Source organism: Semicossyphus pulcher, unplaced genomic scaffold (assembly GCF_022749685.1).
Source record: "Semicossyphus pulcher isolate SPU_LCO1_2020_fin unplaced genomic scaffold, fSemPul1.0.p SCAF_13, whole genome shotgun sequence".
Lineage (NCBI taxonomy): Eukaryota > Metazoa > Chordata > Actinopteri > Labriformes > Labridae > Semicossyphus > Semicossyphus pulcher.
In genome coordinates this window covers 17972791-17993147 of record NW_027211637.1, presented here as the reverse complement: position 1 = coordinate 17993147, position 20357 = coordinate 17972791, and the positions used below count along the sequence as shown (strand labels likewise).

The 20357-nt window shown below is 42.7% G+C and overlaps 3 protein-coding genes across 3 annotated transcripts; all 3 read right to left on the bottom strand.

Moving 5' to 3' along the window:
* Nucleotides 1-7352, bottom strand: tktb (transketolase b). The gene is made up of 14 exons (XM_069660353.1): nucleotides 7087-7352; nucleotides 4989-5106; nucleotides 4761-4874; nucleotides 4567-4664; nucleotides 3515-3706; nucleotides 3019-3146; nucleotides 2724-2920; nucleotides 2424-2588; nucleotides 1986-2142; nucleotides 1770-1900; nucleotides 1598-1681; nucleotides 1413-1509; nucleotides 1118-1237; nucleotides 1-923 (listed from the first exon to the last, which is right to left on the bottom strand). Exons 1-14 carry the CDS (start codon nucleotides 7191-7193, stop codon nucleotides 751-753), a joined length of 1881 nt encoding a protein of 626 aa, XP_069516454.1. The 5' UTR covers nucleotides 7194-7352; the 3' UTR covers nucleotides 1-750.
* Nucleotides 7353-8172: 820 nt separating this feature from the next.
* On the bottom strand, nucleotides 8173-10624 carry lrrc23 (leucine rich repeat containing 23). The gene is made up of 8 exons (XM_069660958.1): nucleotides 10538-10624; nucleotides 9858-9967; nucleotides 9608-9728; nucleotides 9360-9501; nucleotides 9002-9132; nucleotides 8746-8882; nucleotides 8419-8623; nucleotides 8173-8326 (listed from the first exon to the last, which is right to left on the bottom strand). The coding sequence occupies exons 1-8, from the start codon at nucleotides 10622-10624 to the stop codon at nucleotides 8294-8296; spliced, it is 966 nt and encodes a 321-aa protein (XP_069517059.1). The 3' UTR covers nucleotides 8173-8293.
* A 611-nt stretch (nucleotides 10625-11235) lies between these two features.
* Nucleotides 11236-20212, bottom strand: rbm10 (RNA binding motif protein 10). The gene is made up of 23 exons (XM_069660002.1): nucleotides 20101-20212; nucleotides 19532-19612; nucleotides 18905-19448; nucleotides 18642-18812; nucleotides 18472-18541; nucleotides 17043-17116; nucleotides 16040-16126; nucleotides 15871-15931; nucleotides 15616-15774; nucleotides 15281-15441; nucleotides 14950-15047; nucleotides 14636-14723; nucleotides 14306-14510; nucleotides 14072-14175; nucleotides 13881-13962; nucleotides 13659-13750; nucleotides 13379-13573; nucleotides 13071-13265; nucleotides 12854-12910; nucleotides 12547-12741; nucleotides 12344-12391; nucleotides 12205-12260; nucleotides 11236-11966 (listed from the first exon to the last, which is right to left on the bottom strand). The coding sequence occupies exons 2-23, from the start codon at nucleotides 19546-19548 to the stop codon at nucleotides 11876-11878; spliced, it is 2850 nt and encodes a 949-aa protein (XP_069516103.1). The 5' UTR covers nucleotides 19549-19612; nucleotides 20101-20212; the 3' UTR covers nucleotides 11236-11875.
* Nucleotides 20213-20357: the final 145 nt, after the last annotated feature.

The window sequence follows — 20357 nt, the reverse complement described above, 5'->3', positions numbered from 1 at the left end:
TTTGGTTAATTTTTTTAATTCAGCACATCACAGCTACAACAGGATGACATGATGACCTGGAACGCCAGTAACATGGTGTGATGCTCATTTGGTCAGGAATCACCACAGGAATGTTCAAACAGTTCGTAACTTCAGTGATTTCCTTACTGAGGCCTAAGATACTGTTTTACACCACAGCTAAGTGCTAAAGCTGTGACTGAACACAACTTAAAAAAAAAGAGGTGATCTAGTAGTTTATATGAATGACTAACAGTAACAGTGCTTCTTAGAAAAAGAGAGGCATGGTTGTAGGGAATGTGAAAGGGAAATGAGAGTTGGAATGAGGAACAGAAGTCACGGCCTGACAGATCACAATGGAGGAGAACCTGGATGAGCTGCTGGTGACAGATTTAAATCAAACTGAAGCTGTATTTGCAGTAATCAGTGATGCTTGACTGGGCCACTTGCAAAACTCAATTTTGAAACAACATAAGGATACAAGAAAGGAATGTTGTGGACTAACAGTAAAATCCACTGGGAGGAGAAGGTACATGAAGGTGCACAAGAGGGGGAAATATTAGCACATTGCACTTCTATTTCCACTCTGTGAGAGTGAGAACACTACACTCAGGTCAATGCCACAAGATGGCACTTGAGAACTCAGAAGTTAACTTAGTTACATCTTAATGTGATCACGTCAGGTGGCTGCAAGTTCAGTAGAAAGTTGGTAGTGATGCAACAAAGCAGGAAACAAGAGATCAGGTGCGGTCCTTAGTTTGCAAAGGTCTGACGCACAGCGTTAGCAATGTGCTTGGCGCTGATACCGAAGATGTCGAGAAGCTCTTGAGGCTTTCCGCTGCGGGGAACGCCGCTCACCGCCAGCCGGGTTACAACTATGCCGGGCTCTTTGCCCACTGCGGACAGCACTGCTTCACCAAGACCACCTGGGCAGAAGAGACGGGTCATCAGAGAGGGCAACAATGCATCAATAAACAGGTGGAGAAACTCTACAACTAAGTAACACTTTTACTTTGGGCCAAATAGCAGCACTACACACATTTGTGTAACAGTTCCTGGTGTATCTTCCAGCAATAGAAAGTCAACAGTCAAACCTCAACTAAAACAGAAAACAACCCACCCTCCTTGTAGTGATCTTCCACAGTGATGATCTGTCCCCCTGTGGCTCTGGCACTTTCCAGAATGGTAGCAGCATCCAGGGGCTTGATGGTGAATGGATCAATCACACGGATGTTCTTTCCTATAGGATTCATTAAGAGATCATTACTCTAGAGATCTTTATCAGGCTATACTAGATGAAAGAGCAGCTGATGACTCAATCCCCTGAACAACCCTACAGTTCAGTTGTGGGTGGTGGTTATGACATGCAGGCCTCTATACCTACTTCTGTCAACTAGAGGGCAGTGCGAGTTTACCTTCACTGGCCAGCATGTCAGCAGCAGCCAGGGCCTCGTGGAGAGTGATACCAGCACCAACAACAGTCACCTTGTCGTTGTCAGACTTGCGCACCACCTGGTAAGCACACAAATTTATAGATATTATTCTGGTGTTGCTTTTTTTGTTGCCAACAGCAATGTAAAATCATGGGATTGATCATTACCTTGGCTATGCCCACTTCAAACTTCTCATCTGGAGAGTAAAGGACTGCAGTGTCTGGTCTACTGGTACGGATGAAACAGATACCCTGAGAATAGACAGAAGAAATAAAACATAAGGATGTTGTTGTGAGGTAAACTTATTGGAAGCACCCTTAAATAAGGCCATCTGCAAACCTTTGTGTTGGCTGACAGCTCAACAGCTCTCTCAGTGGACACTGCATCACTGGGGTAAAACACAGTGCAGGTTGGGATAGCACGGAACATGGCCAAGTCCTCTAAGGCCATCTGGGAAGGACCATCCTCACCTAGAAGCAGCATAATGGTCAGTGAGAGACAGTAAACTCAATCTGTCTTATATAAAAACAGGTGAGGCTATGGCATGAAGCTTACCAATGGAGACCCCACAGTGGGACCCCACCAGGTTGACGTTCGTCTGGGAGATTGCTCCCATGCGGATCTGGTCATAGGCTCTGGACAGGAAGGCAGAAAACGTGCTGGCAAATGCAACAGTGCGGTCGCGGGTGGCACAGCCGATGGCCACTCCCACCTGCAGCAAGGAGCAAAGACATTTGCATTAGGGGCTAGTCTTAATAACAGCAGAAGTGCACGTAAACTGGACATAAGCAGCAGTGGGAGGATGGGATTATCATGCTAGAGAATTAATAGTAACAGATTAGACCAGTTTGGAGCAGCTTATGGTAGTGAAGAGTGAACTGAGCCAAGTTTATCCCGCTTTCATAAGTCACAGTTCATCATGTTTCTGTCACTGAACTTTAAATAAGACAACAGCATTTTCAAATGAACAATGAAGACGCAAATATTGTTTACCATGTTCTGTTCAGCAATGAAGCACTCGATGTAGCGATCAGGGAAGGCCTTCTTGAAGGTCTCTGAGAAGGTGGAGTTTTTGGTGTCTCCGTCGAGGGCCACCACTCTCTTGCTTGACTGGCCCAGCCTGGCCAGTGCCACACCGTATGCACGCCTTGTTGCCATCTGACAGGTTGGGAGGATTTAAATCAGGCAGATAAGGTAAATAAAAGCTCCAAATGCATGTTAAATTATTAGGGGTATGGGGAGAGGAGAGGCATTCTATTTATTCTTAGTGTCCATAAAAAAAAAAAAGGGTACCTTCTCTCCCTTCTTGTATGCTGGGGGTGAAGGCAGCAAGACTGGGCTGAGGTCTGCAGGTGCTGTGTCGTCTTTGGGCAGCTCGGGGCTCAGGGTCTTGTTGGGGACCTGGATCTGAGACTGAAGGTCTTTCAGGATTTCATCCACCCTGTCTTTGGGGATGGGCTTTCCATGCCAGTTCTCAAGATCCTCAATATCTGCAGCCAAGGAATGGAAAAGGTCTCATAAATCAAACTCATAAAAAAAGAATTGTATTATTTTTCTCGCCCAAAAAGCATAAGAAAACCACACATACTTTTGAGTCCTTTGCCCTTGAACGTCTTTGCAACAATGCAAGTGGGTTTGCCCTTGACCTGCTGAGCCTGCCAGAAAGCTTTGCACAGCTCCTCCACATCATGTCCGTCCACAACATACGTGTTCCACCTGCACAAACATTGCTCAATTTTAACCAACAAATATTAACCCAAAATAATTGCTGAACAAGCATGTTAAAAGTTAAAATGTATTAACCTGTGATGTTGAGTAGAAATACAAAAAGGTCAAGAGGTCAAAGAACAGTAGAGACAAACCAGCATGCAAATGAAAAACTGATTAAGTGTAAAGACGACATTAAAACCCAAAAATAACTAATAGATAGTAAGATCTTTATTACACTGGTTAATACAAATGTGCCCACTATTTTTTAGTTAATTTTTATTGCAAAGAAGTGTTTAAAAAAAAAGCCAGTGTGTAGAAATGTTCCTAGATAACCATACAAAAAAAAGGAGAGTAATTTAAAGTTTGTTACTGACCCGAAGGCTTCACAGCGCTTGCGGTAGGTCTCCATGTCGTGCTTCAGGGGTGCAGCCTCACTCTGGCCGAGCCTGTTGACATCCATGATGGCCACCAAGTTGTCCAGCTTGTAGTAGGAAGCAAAGGCCATGGCCTCCCACACGGAGCCCTCGGAGCACTCTCCGTCACCCAGCATGCAGTACACGCGGTAACTACAACACATGATAGGAAGGGGAAAAGGGGACTATTAGTGTTGTTGTCGTCCGGATAATTAATCACACGAACGTGACAACATGATAAATTAAAATCTGTTTGACATTAGACTTCAGATAGACAACTACACTTCTCCAGGTATATCCATTAAACGATTACAGAGCACGAGTCGCATCTTTAAAAGAAAGCTGTTCCTCACCTACCTGTCGAGGCATTACACTACCGTTAAACAAAGCTTGTTAAAATAATGCTGAGTCAATACAGCAGGTATGACATTTCCCCCTTCAAAACAAACAAAACAAAGTCTACTTGTAGAACAGACAAGCAGTGCCCTCAAGTAATCTTTCACACTGCTGCAGTGTTAGCTTCAGACTGAGGCTGACGAATGACAACTGTTCAAAGATGTTTCAAAAGCAGGATAAATGCAAGCCTAGGGATGGGTATTTTTAAGATGGTATTACTACTTTTATTGATGCTGCTTAACGATCCGGTACTTTAACTCTATTCTTATCGCTTCTTTTTGTTATTTCTTAAGAGAAAAGAAAGAAATTAAGAACACAATAAAAATTGTATTTTTTTCACAGCAAAATAAACTGCAATGTTTAGAACTGATCACTATTATAGACTCTAATGTTGTGATGATGGAAGTATAAAAACTAATTTGGCTAGCTGGTAGTGGGCGGGGCTTATCAATTAACCCTCTTCCTCAAGTGTACTCGTTTCTTAATTTCTGAAGTATCATGAGTCTATCAATACTGCGATATTTCCTAATTCAGCCCCGAGGCCTGTTTAATACCGGGTTTCAGCACCCATCCCTACGCAAGCCTCAATTAGTTAATATTGTTCTGCAGTATTTTACCTGGATTTGTCGAAGTGTTTGCCAGTGTAGGCCATGCCACAGGCAGCACCAAGACCCTGTCCCAGAGATCCTGTAGCCACATCAACAAATTGCAGTTTCTGTTGACGAGGAGAGATGAAGAAAAAGTGACTCAGTATAAAAAGTAACTTGTACATCATGTTCTGTTGACAAAGAAAACAACATTGTTTACTTACTGGTGTGGGGTGGCCCTCCAGGTCACTGTCAATCTTGCGCAGGTTAAGCAGATCAGACTCTTTCACAAAACCTGCCTCAGCCCAGGCGGCGTACAGCACAGGTGCAGCATGACCCTAAGAGACAAGTGGGAAAAGAGTCTTTTAAGACAACAGGTCCCACAAATCTCAGGTGTACAGACCAACTTCGGAATATTTCAGACAAAAAAAAAAAAAAGGATGTATGCCGACCTTTGAGAGCACAAAGCGGTCGTTGCACTGGTTGCGAGGGTCTTCTGCTTTGTAGCGCATGGTGTTGAAGAAGAGCACAGACATGAGCTCCGCTGCACTGCAGCATGATGTGGGGTGACTGAGGAGAAGAGGAGGAGATAGTTAATAGCAGTTCAATGCCAGTAATAAAAAAAAGACACATATCCAAACCATGCTCAAACATGCATGTGTTGCTACAATCCTTGCACTTGGTTTTTAGTTTGACAATGAGTCACTCTAGGAGAGTGATTACTGATGATTTATTGGGCAAGCAATGAGTCTTTAAGATAACCTCCTATCTTTTGGGATTAGAGATATCACTCATATCAATAGATTGTTAATCAAACCAGGCTTCCACACTCAAGAGACCTTAAAAAACATTTTAAAAAAGGGAAAGAACACTTGTGAAACTGTTAGTTGCTGCATAGTTGTCCAAGTCTTGTAATAGACATGTTTAGAAATCCCCATATTACTAAACAGCACCACAGCTTCCCTACGTGGGTTAGATCACAAATAGCATCATTTCAACCATGCTGGGAACACAACAAGCTGTCTAACAGAAACATACATGGTCACTGGTGCATTTTAAAATAAAAAAAACAGGGTGCCTCTTTACTCCTTGTCCTTGTGTTGAGCGATAACCTGCTGGGAAATAAACTGAAGTAAATTCAAAAAAATCAGATCCAAGTGTAATGATCCATATCAGTCAAATAATGAGGAACAACATATGATGAGTGTCAAATCTATAAGACATCTTTTGTTTAAGGTGAAAACGGTATCAGATCATCAGATGCCTGATAGTGAGGACACAAGGAAGAGAATTCATCCATTTCCTTGTCGAGTGACAAGGAAGAGACCAAAAACAGGTTTTCGAACAAACCTCTTATTTGGAAGTTGCAGTTGCCTTAAGGTGAACATTATGCAATGCCGGATTTCTAGGAGGATGTATGACATTTTACTAAACAGTGTGATTATACAGGAACGATATACATCCAACTCAGATGATTGACAGATGCTGTGTAACAAATTTCCCCACATTATGTTGTAGTTTATTCTGGAAGCAAAAAAGTGTATACCAATAATATAAGGAACTGAAGACTATTATGCATGTACCGTCTCGTTTTCTGTGACAAGCTCCATAGCAGGACAATATTAAGTGAAGAACTGCCTCCCCTTTAACAAATTTAACAGATAGTCTTGAGGATACACGTGACAGCCTACAGATTAGAGCCAACTGAGAGGCTTCCACAATAAATTATTTCAATTACAGAAATTTCTGACACTTCTTTAGTAACTTGTGGCTTTACCCAATCATAATTCTGACAATACTAGGAAGGCAAAGGGCGGTCAGAATAATCTCTCTATGAACGCAGCTGTGAAGTTACACCCCTTTCAACAAGGAAACTATTCATCTATTACTAGACCTGTTTCAGCTAATAGTGGCATTTCCTACATGAAGAGGAAGAAGTCAGGTTGCCAAACCTGGCAGTTGGGATGAAGCAATACTACAGGTGCCCTTTGACCGGCCATTTCTGTACTTGAGTACAGACGTATTCTGTAAGCAAATCAAATTGTGTGCATGTGCTTAGCATTTCAGGATGCAGCTGCAACTTTAAACTGAACGCGAGGTTAAACCCTCGTGATCATGTGATTTCTATAGAGATAGTAACAGAAGGCCCATGCTAATGCCTCATAATGTACTAGTAACTGAGTAATTAGAAAGCATGAACTCTCAGCTAGCTTGCATGAACAGTACAGTCGACCAGCTATTGCAATATATTTTCATTATTTTAAGCGTCAAATATTTCTCATGTTGTCAGCTTATGCTAGTTTTAGCCTCGTCTGTAGACTCAGACGAGCTTAACTCGTAATGATTAGACAGTTTGCACATTTACTTGCTAGCTGTCTGCTGTGGCTACGTTCTCCACCGCGTGAACATAATCAGCAGCACGTGCAGCGGGCCCTGCAGGTATATCGTGCGTCGACTGGTTTATAGTTAAGTAACAAAGTATGGCGTAATGTATTCGTTTGTAGCCCCATACGATTTTAAAAGCTTAAATCACAACTTTAAATAACTCACCCAGAGTTGGAGGCGCATGTCGCCTTGATGGAGTTGATCCTGAGCTTGTTCGCGACGTCTTTCAGCCCCTGCAGAGTTTTCTCGTCGGGTTTGTGGTAGCTCGTCATGGTTTCTTGATTGTTTCTTGAAAAACGCGTCGGCGTAAGACGTTTAAAGAAGGTTATTTCAATGACACAGCTGCTTCCCGGTGTGTAACTTGAATGCTACGCTGCTGCTAGCTGCTCAGTGCATGTACAGCCGAGGAGGAGGAGGACCGAGAGAGGAGGGATACTTATCTGTGCTCTGGCAGCCACTCCCACCTAATCCAATCATTGGAAGAAGAGTTATGGTACAAGTTTAGCAGGTGATGCCGCTTTCACAAATCCTTTTCAGCTAGTGAAAGATACCGATCTGAGCTCAAATCATGCTTATCACTTCCTTTTTCATGAGCGTACCATCTATGTCGGCATAACTCTGAAATAGTAGATAACAGGTAGATAACTGTTAGTGTTATATGGTTATTGTTGTGATTTTTTAAGAAATATGACAGTGAACTGAACATTACTTTGAAGACTTAATTAAGTATGCAATCTAATACTGATGGATAGGGCAGTTTACTTCCTGTTTGTGGCAGAATTGATATTGATGATATTAAATTCAGATTGCAACAATGAATCTCAGACCTCTTTTATCTCATAAAAAGTCCATATTTTGTACGTAGAGCACAGACTAGTACAGTATAACCCAGTGTTTATATGTTGATTTTCTATACATATACAGCGCCTGTCACTGTCTCTTTAAATCTGCAGTTGGACCACTGCCAACAGGGAAATGGAGGCAGATTTTGCTCTCTCATCCTTACTCAGCGACACACACAGGCTAGATTGGCCGACAACAAAGGGTTCAAATAATCCCTCATGACTAATTTATTAGTCAGTGAAACATTGCTTTGTAACTCAAGTGGAATATCTTCATTTTTACATGTTAATGAAAGCATCAGAAGCATTTTTAAAATTATATTGTTGGAAAAAATAGAAAAAATGTAAGAACAATGTACAAGGAACTTTAACGTAATTAATTTTTGCTGGGGCAAAATGAATAATACAAGATGCTCTATAGAGATATATAATACTTTTCATTCAACACAATTACACCACCCTATACATACACCAAGCCTCACTTTTCAAGGAAGTGAATTACTTCCTCATTTTGGCCATCTTTACAAATCTTATGGCCCAGGTATTTCCTCTTCTTTAAGTTCCTGAAATGACATACATGCCATTAGAACAAAAGTAAAAGAGCAGTTCTTGTCTGACCATGCCACAGAGGGAATAAGATGTTCCTTAGTTCTACCTCGATTCTCTCCAGAGCCTCAGTCCTCTCCTCAGGGGAGAAGGAATCTTTATCAAGTCGCTCCAGCTGTGGCAGGAGAACCAGCACACTTAGCCGGTAGTCTGTTGTTTCCACCAGAGGATTGTCAGAAAGGACCAGAGCTCTCAGAGTTTTTGAAACACGCCCAAGGGATTTAATGGCATTCCTGTCTAAGATTGCATTTCCTCTAAGGTAGAGAGACAAAAAATATATGACATGTATCATTTTACATGTGTGGTGTCTAAGTGAATTGATGATGGGAACTTCCATTATGGCTCTGATCTGTCCTGTTTTGTTGCAACAGTTTACCTGACATTGAGGTATTGGAGACATTTCATGTTAGGGCTGAGGCCTTCCAGAGTATCAAGCTGGTTGTCTCGAAGATGAAGGGTGGTGAGGCACTTTAATCGCTCTAAACCCTCCAGACGTTTGATAACGTTTTGAGCCTGAATGGTGGAGAGCAAGAATTGTTACATGAAGTGTGTTCTCTGGGTTATTACATGGATCATCTCTTTAAGCATAAAGTGTGTCAGTGCTATTAACAAAATTATAGTACTTTTATTACCAGGTATAAACGCTGCAGGTTGGGAAGATTGATGCCATCTGTGGTATCCAGGTGATTTCCTCTCAGCTCTAGAGTTACCAGGTTGGCAAAGCAGCCACCTTGAAGTCCATTCACTCTCTGGATACTGTTACCTGCCAGAGAGGTTTCAGATATTTTATTAAAATGTGCTAAAGGAAAGAGTTTCTTATACCTAAGACTGAATGATAAGACATTGGATAGTTAACCCAAATCTAGCCGTAAACAAACCGTTGATGTCTTGTTATCACTTTAATTCTTTAATCAAAGTGACAGTAACTATTCTTCATTTTACTGGGGAAATTCAACATCAACACATCCTGACATAAACCACAAGACCAACCTGTCAGATTGAGGCTCTCTAATGAAGGCCCAACCAGGCCATCCATATCTGTTAGCTGGTTCCCTGCCACACTCAGCCACTGCAGGTAGGTCAACTGGGTGAAAGGTTGCCCTTTGAAGCATGCCACAGTGTTATTGTCAACCTGCAAAGGAACAATTGTTTTCAAATGTTAGCGTCAGAAAGAGTGAGTGATATCGACAGCCTCAGAGATGTCCTTTTATAAATGAATTAAGGAAAGAGATCCTTGCCTTCAGCCAGAGTAGCTGGGTCAGAGATGCCAGAGGAGAAAGATCAGTGAGGTGGTTGTTGGAAACATCCAGAAAACGTATGTGGATATAATTGCTGATTGCGGCAATGTCATTCAGTCCACTGAGGATTACAGTGATGACAAAGAGAAAGTTAACATTCAAGAGATACATTAAGAAAGGACAACAAGGATAACCTAAATTTAAAATTGCAGGGCAGGATTGGCATTTCATTTATTTTTGCAACCCTTACTTGTCTTTTAGGTCCAGCTTAACAAAAGCATGTCCAAGTCCATTTCCTGTTCGACACAGTAATGAAAGACCCTGACTGATGGTTTCTTGGGTCAAATGGCACACCTTTACCTGGGAGAGGGAATACATCATAAGGATGACTCTGCAGAAAATTGTTATGGGAACTCACACAGGATTATACTGTAGGCTATATCGTACATGACCCAGTTGTGACAGGGGCCTAGGTTCAAAGAGCTACAAAACATTTTTGCTGTCATGTAGAACTACATAAAAAATGTTTTACAAAAATGCCCTTTTTACATAAATATCCATAACAATTTTTACTGAATCTTCAAAAATTTGAGGAATGCAGCCTTCAGGCTAAACAACTTCTTGACAAGTGGTTACATGTTAATACATGTCTCCACACAACGGTCCTATACGCTGGTACTATCCCCCTTTATGTAATCCAATTTTTCTGAAAATGAAAGTAATTGCATTTACCATAGCTTTCTTGAACTTTGGAGAGAAAAGGGTAGGTACACCAGCTTATTAAATGTATAAATGTAGTATTAATTGCACGAAACTGGCTGGAGTCCAACTTCCAGGTGACTATCTCTACCTTTCTTACAGTAAGGAGATGGCATGTTTCGTTGAGTTACGTCATACTTCCTTAGATAATTCATGATTCGTAGACTTTACCTTGTCGTCCTCCCCGACTCCTTCCTGATGAGTTTCTTCATCTCCCTCTACATCCGACAAGACAACATCTTCCTCCATGTCAGACATCCTGATATGCTTAGCTTAGACCTGGCTAAACTAAAAATGGGTTTGGTTAAACTAGTAGTACTAAATAGGACTTGCAAGGCCTGCCAAGTTATAGTAGCTAACGTTAGCTCACCTGTTAAACAGACATTAGCTTTGCAACGTTATAATACCAGTGTAATAATATCGAAATGTATCAACCAACGTTAACCTACGTAGCAAAAACAATCGACTTAAACTGAGGAAAAACAATTAGTGGGAGATAGTGTAACTCTGTTATAAAGCTAACTACAGATGTCTGACGTCCCCCACGAGCTAACCAGGAACCGCGTTTGTTGTTGCCATGGAAACTTTACAGCCTCAACATGAACACAAGTTTGCTGCCGCTTTTCTGATGGGGCAAACTAATTTTAGGGGCAATGTGCTGCTGTGCAACAGCTATACGATTTCTGCATGTCAAGTTGTTGCAGTAGAGACCTCATAACAAGAGTTGCATTATATTCCTCTTTTTAAACCACACATTTCCAAAAAAAAGCTTTGGAAATGTCAAGATAAAATGTCGAAATAATTAGCTACTGTTTACTGGCTCGCCCATAAAAGACAGAAATCATTGATAATGATGAAAATGTGTTATTCTAGATTCATTTACATGAGCTTGATGAAACACAGTCACATTATTGAACAAATACAGAAATAAAAAATAACTTTCTCTCAAGCTTACTATGTATTACAATGTGAATTCATACCTGCAATATGTCAGACATTTTTCATCTACACACTAATGTTAGTGTGACCCAGTCCACTACATAAGGGCCACAACTCTTCTAAAATGTACACACAGTTTATGCCCAGATCAGTCATTCACTGAATGACAAGGCATACAGCTTTAAATAAAAAAATCTATGGTGCATAGACAGTAATATTAGAAAATCCCATTTGCTGCATTGAAGATCGACGCTGATCTTCCATTCTCCAACAGCAAATGTTTCCCAACCACATTGAGCCTGTTTATCACATACAAGCTCTGAAGCAAGTGAGAACTCAAAACTGCATCATTCAGGAAAAAAGCAAAAAGTGCATTCTGTGCAAAATCCTGTAATCCAACTACAGGATCAGTTCATATGAGTGTATTACCACTGTTGAGGTAATTGTGATGTCAAACCAAACTAAGAGGTTTATCTATAGATAGCGATATGATGTTAATGGTGAAGTTTTGCGTGCTAGGCTTTGTCATTGTCCTCTCAGGGTCAGGAAGTTGACATTTCAGGGTGATGCTCACTCCACTTGCATATTGCGCAATAGAAGCCCCTTTTTCACACCTCCTTGTAGCATCCTGGCACCAAGACTAGTGCCGGTGATCCCATCACTAAAGACGAAAAGAGAAAAAAACCACACTGAGCACACAACAAAGAAACCAAAAACATCACTACATATGTGTAGCTGTAGTCCGAATAAAAAACCCTAACCTTAACAGTACAGGAGGGACAGCACATGGTCGTATTCAGTCACAGGCTACTTTGATACATCTAACACCAACTGTTAAACTGAAATAACTTTATTAGTTTGAACATAGAGAGTCTGTTTGTTTCTTCAATGATGCTTACATGGGGCTGAACTTCCTCTTCTTAGCATCAGGAGGCTCAGGTCCATCCATAAGTCTCTGCAAGCAAAACATAAGAAGGAAATTAAAACAACAGTCAACAACATACATATGTATTCTATGAAATGTTGATCTTGACCCACCTCTTTGCCTCCAACTTCCTGCTGGACTCGCCTCTGCTCCAAGTTTTGCTGAGGGCAGAGAGGTAAAGAGGTCATGAGTTGATTACAAGAGGAATTTTTGGACATCCATTCGATAACAAAATACAAAGGGAAAAGACGATCTTTACTGATAATTTATGCCATCTTTCTAACAGTGTGAATGTATTTTCAAACAGTGTTAGCACCTTGTGTAGCTCAGACAGCTGCTGGTGCCTGATAAGGGCCTCCTTGCTGGGGAACTGCCTCCTACACAGCAGACAGGCTAGTTTAACCCAGTCTGTCATTCTCCCTTCCTTCTCGTCTTTGTCGCCTCCATCTTCTTCGCTGTCACTTTCTCCACTGTAGGCTGGGACCAGACCCTGCTGCTGGGGTGGGGACCGCTACAGAAAAAAGATGTAAGATCAGACACTTAGAAACAAACAGACACATGTAATAAAGATAGTATGCTGAAATTAAAAAAAGTGTTCAAAATCACTGTGACCATGTCCTTACTTCTGTACTTTGTCGAATCTGGTCCAGGAAAATCTGAGGCCGTTCAGAGAGTGCCCCCTGCAGGACAAAAAAAGCAATTGTCTTATTACGTAGACTGGTGCAATTTGAGTTGCTGTCCTCAGGTTGATGGACATTCTCCCTAGTCAGTATGATAACCTGCTGCCCTGAAGGAATGAAGGTGAATACAGCTAAACGTGTTTCTGTGAGGGCCGCATACCTTTTTCTCCAGGACAGCATAACCTGCATCAGCACTGGCAGATTCGCGGCGGTCATCTAAGCGACTGTGGCCAGGTGTCCTAGTGTAACCAGGTGGTAGAGCTGTGGAGCCGATGGCAGGGGAGGAGGAGACGGAGCGCATGTTCTCCTTCTGTCTATTGAGACTCTTTGCCCAGCGCTCCATATCTTTGGCAATCTATTAATAAAAACCCCAAGACAAGACATTAATGGAAATGTACTGAGGAAGATTTGCAATTTTATAGTCCTAATAAAAACATCTAGCAATATAATATAGGTGTAGGAGAGTACCTGTTGTGCAGTTTTATTCCTGGGTTTGTCTTTTTTCTCCTTGCTGCCAGGGGAAGCAAACAGTGAGTCTGAGGGGGCTGCACCAACACTTGTGGCAGCACCTTCGCTGTTTGCCTGTCCGGCGGCAGCAGGAATGTAGGTGTGCTTCTCTCCATCCCAGTACATGTACTGCTGAGTGTGAGGGTTGTAGTAGTACTGCAAAGAGAAGGGGCCAAGAAAACATGACTTCAATGCTGTAATAGGGCAGAAATGCTGGCTCAGCACAATCACGAGTCTTTACCTGGGAGGTGGGGTCATAGTAGAGACCTGTGAGTGGGTCGTAGTAGTAGCCAGAGCTCTCATCGTACTGGTATGTGGACACATCGGGCACAGCTGCAGTCAAACAGACAGGAAATCACATATCAAATTTAATGCAGTTATTGGTGAAGATATTCATTTAGTGTGATATAAAAAACAGCGAATAAATTCTTAATTTGAAGGGAACATTAAACATAAAGCTTACGGTATTGCTGGAGTTCATGTTCAGTCCCCGGGGTCGCAGGTTGGCTTGGAGCAGCTGGTTGTGGTTTTCCCACTATCTCTACCTGTGGAGACACAGAGGTATTACAGCCAAATAAAGATGGCATGCAAAAATGCAAGAATAAAAGAGGGTGAAGACTTAAGGCAAAAATAAAGTAAAAATAAACATGGTACCTGTGTGACTGGTGTGGTTGTCGCTGTGGTGATGAGAGCCGTCTGTGTTTTAGTGAGAGGCTGCTGCGCTGATCCGGATGTCACTGCCTCAGAGGAAATGGCAGCTGCACATGTGCAAGCACACAAAACAAGGTGGCTTAAGTTGAAGTGCATTTCAGGTTTGATACCGTTTTATTGATCTATATAGATCTTATCGGTTTATTGCTCTCTATACTTAACAGATATGACACCAACCTGAGGCTGCTCCTCCGGTGTACGCCCCCATCAGGGCTCCTCCTGTACTGGACAAAGCAGCAACCCTGACATCTGCCTGGGCTTTGAAAGTTGTGCCGTCTAGCCCGGAGTATTCACTTCCATCCTGACTGTATGTAACTGCTGCCCCCTGCTGATACACTGCTGTATCTATACTCTGGCCTCCACCTGATCCATTCTGAGTTGTCTGGAAATGAAAAGGATTTTAAAAAGTTACATTGCAGGAATTATATCATATTTATAACATGTGAAATTAAAGATGCGTTGCACGTTCATGTTGTGCTGTACTGATGGGTCATTCAGACAGGTTACCTGAGTGACAGCCCACTGTGCGGCAGCTATGGCTGTGCTGGCTACTGTAGCAGCGCTCACTCTGCTGCCATCTGTCAGGAACACATCACTAGCATGGAGAAGAGACAAAGACGGTTTCAGTGGGTGTCTTGTGACCTACATTTCAAAACAGCTTTTCTTCTGATGGTAAAATATTACACTCAATGATGTTTTTCACTGCTAATTTGTTTTAGGTAATCTTCTTCTAAGCTATTTCAGCTGATGTGGAGCCACAGTATTATTCTTTGTGCAATAGGGATTGTGTGTGCGCAAAGTTTGGGTGTGTGTTTATTTACCGTTTGGAGCCTTTGGCAAACTCCACCACAATAGTCTTCCCATCAATAGAGAGAGCTGGCTGAAGAGCCTGCAAGATCTGGAGTAGCTGAGATGCCTCCTGTTGATAAAACATACCGAGACCTCTGAGTTAGTGTGGGTGCATTTGTGCGTGGGTATGTATGAGTCAGACCAAGCTTAATAAAAAAACATTAGTAAACAAAAATTACAAATTGTTTAATAATCATTTAATTTGTTCAATTTTAGTTAAATACACATTAATTCTTATTCTCTAATTCTACATCCTTTCAGCACTAATGCATGTTTGTGTGTCTGCCTCATTTAGTTTCTCACCACTATGGTAGACAGCTGAAGAAAGGCAAAGCCCCTGTTGAGATGCGTGTGCTTGTCCTTGATCAGTCGAACATTGGAAGGGGAGAGAGTGGCAAATGGAGCCAAAGCAGATAAGATGGCATCCAAGGAAGTATGCGGGCCCAGGTTTCTGAGTATCAGAGCTGGTGCAGGAGAGAACGACAGAATATTATAATCTTAAACACAACAATTAACAATTCAGGAACTGATAATATAAAGAGTTGGGGTCAAGTATGCCAATGATTCCCTTCCCTTCTTGCTTTAGAATAGAATAATAGAGGGCCATGGTGGTGAATCATGTCAAGAAATAGACTTACTGTCATTGGCAACATCTGCCTGCTGTGCAGCCTGTCCTGGGTTGACAGTAGGGCCAGAGGAGTGGTAGGGTGCAGGCAGCGGCAATAAACCTTGGGCTCCTTCCTTTTGGAGACCGATGGGCAAATCCCTCTGCAGCTGTGGCAACTTCAGCTCAGCCTCTGGGGAATGACAGCATGCCATGCATTTATCATCACATGGTGACAGAGGGCTTGTGCTTTGGCAGTGATATTTGAAAAAGATTGGTTAAACATTACCTGATTTAGGCACGCTGCATTTGAAGCACTTCTCTCTCCTTTTAAAGTTTTGCACACCACACTGTTGAAATGTAACAAGACAAACTGTTAGAAGACTTTTTTTGTTTCTTAAACGGTTTCCAATTTTAGATTTCCACGTATCCATACAATGCAAACACACAATCACAACCTTGTTGCAGAGCCAGTCCTCGTTGGCACGCGGTTTTGGGTCGCTGTAGTGCATCGACACTCTTTGTCCCAGAATCAACAGCACTCCCTGAAAGAAAAAGAAAGAGAGGGAAGGGAAACAAAGAATGATTATCAGCGATAATTAGGCCACACATGCCAGAGAAAGGCCTCATCTCACAAGAGATGAGAGAGAGAAAGGGACGAGAGAGAAGAGAGAGAGATGGGACAGAGAGAAAAAGAGTAGAACTGAGGCGGAAAGAAAGAGGACACCAGAGAATTGCAACCTTCAGCTTTAGGAAACTGGGACGGACTGAGATGGTGTATGTGTAGTCTTTGGGTGTCCATTTTTAAGGACACAATGTGTTTAGTTCAATTGTGTCATCCCTCCCCCCTTAAGGGGAAACCTTTTCACAGTTTTCCACACATCCCTTCCCACTGTCACCACCTTGACCCCCCCATAGACAATAACTCTCTCCTAAAGATGTAATAATGAATGTAATAGTGAAAATGAAGCACTATATTGGTCCTGGCTCATCATAAAACAGAACATATGAGAAATAATATTCGTACTTTTGGAGAGATGGTACTGTAAACTTAGGACAGAGAGTGAGAACATGTCACTGAAGAAACACGAGTCCTCTAATCAAAGAGGAGCTTATACTGGATGAATGATATGCACATGTGACTGGGAGGGTCCAGGTATGCAAACTATGTCTTTGGGCCCCACACAGACAGACGTCAGCATGATGTAACATGAATTTTGCCTGTTTGTGGAAAACTGTTTAAGTAGAAAGAAAAAAAAAAGGATTTTCCCTCAAAGTATTAAGACTTACCTTCCTACCTCAGGGACAAAAAAATTCCACTCTGTGTGTCTATGCCATACTGGAATGCATCATGTGCACATGACAGGGCGTGGTGTGACTGTACTTCTGTCCTCATATGAACACATTTATCCCATTGTATGCATGTATATGTGTATGTGTGTCTGTGTAGGGGAGAGTGACCTGGTTGGTCTCCATCCAGCGGGTGGCCTCCTGTATGACATTAAACTCGACGAAGGCGAATCCTCGGCTCTGACCTGGACACCGCCCAGCGCCATGGTAACCGAACAACAACAACAACAACATAACAACAACGCAGTGAGGGGTTAGTGCTTCATGTCCAGTGGAGAGAGAGACCCTGTATCAGCACTAATAAAATCAATCATTGCCTCCTCTCTCCCTTGGGAATAACACACTTGACAGCCTTTTGGAGAGCTGCTGTCAAATTCTCTGCAAGGGTGGGAGGACGCAATGTCAAGTATCTCCACAGGGTCAGGGAAAGAGGGAGAGAGGGGGAGAATCCTACCCACTCATTAGTTTGAGTCTGAGCTCTGTGGCTACAAATGATGAAGCACCCAGGCAGAACAGACACACACAAACACGCACGCACGCACACATGCACATCTCTGATACTCTGAGAGTCAGAGTGCAGTCTGAACTATGTAGCACTGAGGTGTAAAGCCTCAACTTAAACACACCATATCCTGTCCATGCATTACTATAACTGATTGACAACACATTATACAACACATTTAGATTTATTTTTAGCAACACTGTGTATGGTATAACATGTAACCAGAAAAGGTCATCATTTAAACAGAGAAACAGTGATGTAGGGGTGAGAGAGACGGAGCAGTGCGGGGGAACTGTAAGTATGCCTGAGTGAGATAGGCACACTTAACAGACAACCAGTGAGTTAGCAGAGGAGGAAGCCTAAATAGGATGACCTTAATAGGAAACCTTTTGAAAAAGACAAGCTTTTCTGAGTGGTATGGATGACGCTAACGTAGCTGCAACACTTATATCCGGACACTCACACATTCGAAAATAGCTACAATGACAAACACAGTCAAGCAAAGTCTGCTTCCACTGCTCATTTCTCAGTTGACACTGTTAGTCCGTGAGCATTGTTCATCTACTCAGACAGATCTCACTTCAAGATGGATGAGGCAGAATTATGAAAGGGTAAAGACAATAAGATAGCCAAGGCGAAAAGGAAAATCAAAGCCATGTAGTAAAGATCTTTAACCTACGACTGCATGCGTTCTTGTGTTGAAGAGAAACACTGATAGGGCTCTCCTTTGAAGCGTGCATGAATGATTTGTTGCAAAGTGCGCACTAGCAAGAATTAAGACTCCAGCAGGGAAGAATCAAAGCAGCTATCTAAGCGGAAGCTTTTATAGGAGTACAGTACATAACTATGTATTCTTTGCATCAGCTATATGAAGAAAGGTTGTGACAGTAAGAGAGGAGGACAATGAAAGGGAGTGTGCTTATTAGTAAAAGAGAGAAGACCAAGCAGATAAGGGAAGAGCCAAAAAAATGAAAGGTAATGGATGAGTGGGACAAAAAGGGAGAACAAAAAAAATTAGACCAATGGACAAATTCTCACCTGAAGATTTGTTCCTCATGAGGCGAACTTCTCTTGGCTGGATCCCCTGTTCCTGAAGCTGTGCACGGATCTACAAACACAGAGGCATTATTGCGATTTAAGCCTACTAACAACAAGATGCATCAACAGACCACCGTAGACACAAACATGCCCAAGAGGCATACACTTACCTCGTTGGCGGTGGCATTTGGTGGCAGCATGCGAAGCATTATGATGTTGCTTGGCCTCTGGTTGTGGTCTAGATCTGCACGGTAGTCCTGGTCCCTCTGATCTAACTCCTCGGGGGACAGGTCTGGACCAGAAATCCCACAGCTATGCTCCTCTGCCCCCACTGGAAAAGCCTGCATAGAACAGTCATAGATTAGCAACATATGCCAAGAGCAAAATAAAACTGTAGCAGCTCTAAAAGGAAAAAGGACTTGTTATGACTCACCCTCCTCTTCAACGCCCCACGAGAGAACCTGTCCTCCTCTCTCTGTCTTGCCGTGTTGTATTCCATCTGTTCTGAATGGGTGCCGCCATGACCCCAGTTTCCATCCCTACTTCCCAAATGAGGGACACTGTTCTCGGGAATGCCTCTAAGACCTTTCCCCCGACCTCTTTCCTGTGGACCAGTCTGTAACTGCTCAAACTCCCGTCTGGATCCCTCCTCCTCTCTCTGAAGCAAGGGAAGAGGCTGATCAGGCGGCAACTGAGAGCAAGGGGACCACGGGAGCCCCTTCCCATCACGCCTGATGTCCCCTCGTCCACCTCCTCTGTGTTGAAACCCTGGGCGCTCTTGGTGGCGACCTGGTGAGAAGTCATGAACACCTAGCAATTGCTCCTCCTGGACGTATGGTCTGTCCCCTTCTGCTCCAATATCATATCCTGCTCCTGCCTCCTCATCCTCTTGGCCATAACCTCGATAGTCCATGTCCCGAAAGTTGTGATCGTTTTGGGTGTTGCCATAGCGACCTGTGCGGTCCCCTCGCCCACCCCTGCTGACCATGAGAGACACTGTGAGGGACTTTTCTGGCAGATGTACTCTTAATGGGGGAAATAAAATGACCATTTAGCTCACCTCCGCTCATAGTCCATGCTGATCCACGGACTCTGCTCCAGGTCTCTGTCCTTTTTCTATGTAGTTAAAGCATTAGAGAACCTGGAAGTAAATCAGATGTTTTTTTTATTTTAGACGAAATGAAATTATCATAAGAAACTAAGTAAGCTCTGCAGACTGTATGTACATATACATTGCCTTAATAAGCGAGTTCTTTACATATAAATTAGTCCAGAAGCAGGCAGCATTGCTTCTTACCTGGTTTGCTGCAATTTTCAATCCTGTGAAGACTTCTTCAACTTAGACTGTCATCACTTTAGACATTATCTATAACACCACTCACCAAAATGAACCGATATAACTCTGCACCGCTTATAAACACGTGTAAGCGCAACGCACGTGCATAAAGTTACATTTAAAAAAGACGTTTTCAACAATGACGTACGGCGGTCATTTAGGTTAGCAGGCAGGCTAACTGTTGTAGCCTGATGTTGGCTAGCTCGTCAAGTGAGACGCTTTCATCATACGGCTGTCAGCCGGTTACAAACACAACAACTGCATTTATAATGTGAAAAGAGAAAACCACTTACCAACGCCAAATGTAACCGACAATATGTCTGTGAATGTCACGTCGAAGACAAGGTCCGAACAGTTTTATTTTTTTTCCGAGGAGCCAAGTGTAGTTATTTTTCAGGGATACTGTGTAAAATGGCCACAGCAAGACATTTCAATATGGGCGGGCCCGATACCTGACTCTGCTACGTGATTGGTGCGTGGAGAGCGAGAACATTAACGACGACGATGATTGGACAAGACAAACAGGCCAGCCCTTCACTGGCAGCCGAGT

What these genes read in the sequence shown, in the direction of transcription:
- tktb (XM_069660353.1), bottom strand. Translation starts at nt 7,193, where the DNA reads ATGACGAGCTACCACAAACCCGACGAGAAAACTCTGCAGGGGCTGAAA. An exon ending in CATACAAGAAGGGAGAGAAG is followed by an intron (nt 2,589 to 2,723) that starts GTACCCTTTTTT and finishes CCAACCTGTCAG; the next exon opens with ATGGCAACAAGGCGTGCATA. An exon ending in CCACTGTGGGGTCTCCATTG is followed by an intron (nt 1,901 to 1,985) that starts GTAAGCTTCATG and finishes TGCTGCTTCTAG; the next exon opens with GTGAGGATGGTCCTTCCCAG.
- lrrc23 (XM_069660958.1), bottom strand. Translation starts at nt 10,624, where the DNA reads ATGTCTGACATGGAGGAAGATGTTGTCTTGTCGGATGTAGAGGGAGAT. An exon ending in GAGTCGGGGAGGACGACAAG is followed by an intron (nt 9,968 to 10,537) that starts GTAAAGTCTACG and finishes TCCCTCTCCCAG; the next exon opens with GTAAAGGTGTGCCATTTGAC. An exon ending in AAGCTGGACCTAAAAGACAA is followed by an intron (nt 9,729 to 9,857) that starts GTAAGGGTTGCA and finishes TGTAATCCTCAG; the next exon opens with TGGACTGAATGACATTGCCG.
- rbm10 (XM_069660002.1), bottom strand. An exon ending in CAAATGCCACCGCCAACGAG is followed by an intron (nt 18,542 to 18,641) that starts GTAAGTGTATGC and finishes CTGTGTTTGTAG; the next exon opens with ATCCGTGCACAGCTTCAGGA. An exon ending in GCTGGATGGAGACCAACCAG is followed by an intron (nt 16,127 to 17,042) that starts GTCACTCTCCCC and finishes TTTTTCTTTCAG; the next exon opens with GGAGTGCTGTTGATTCTGGG.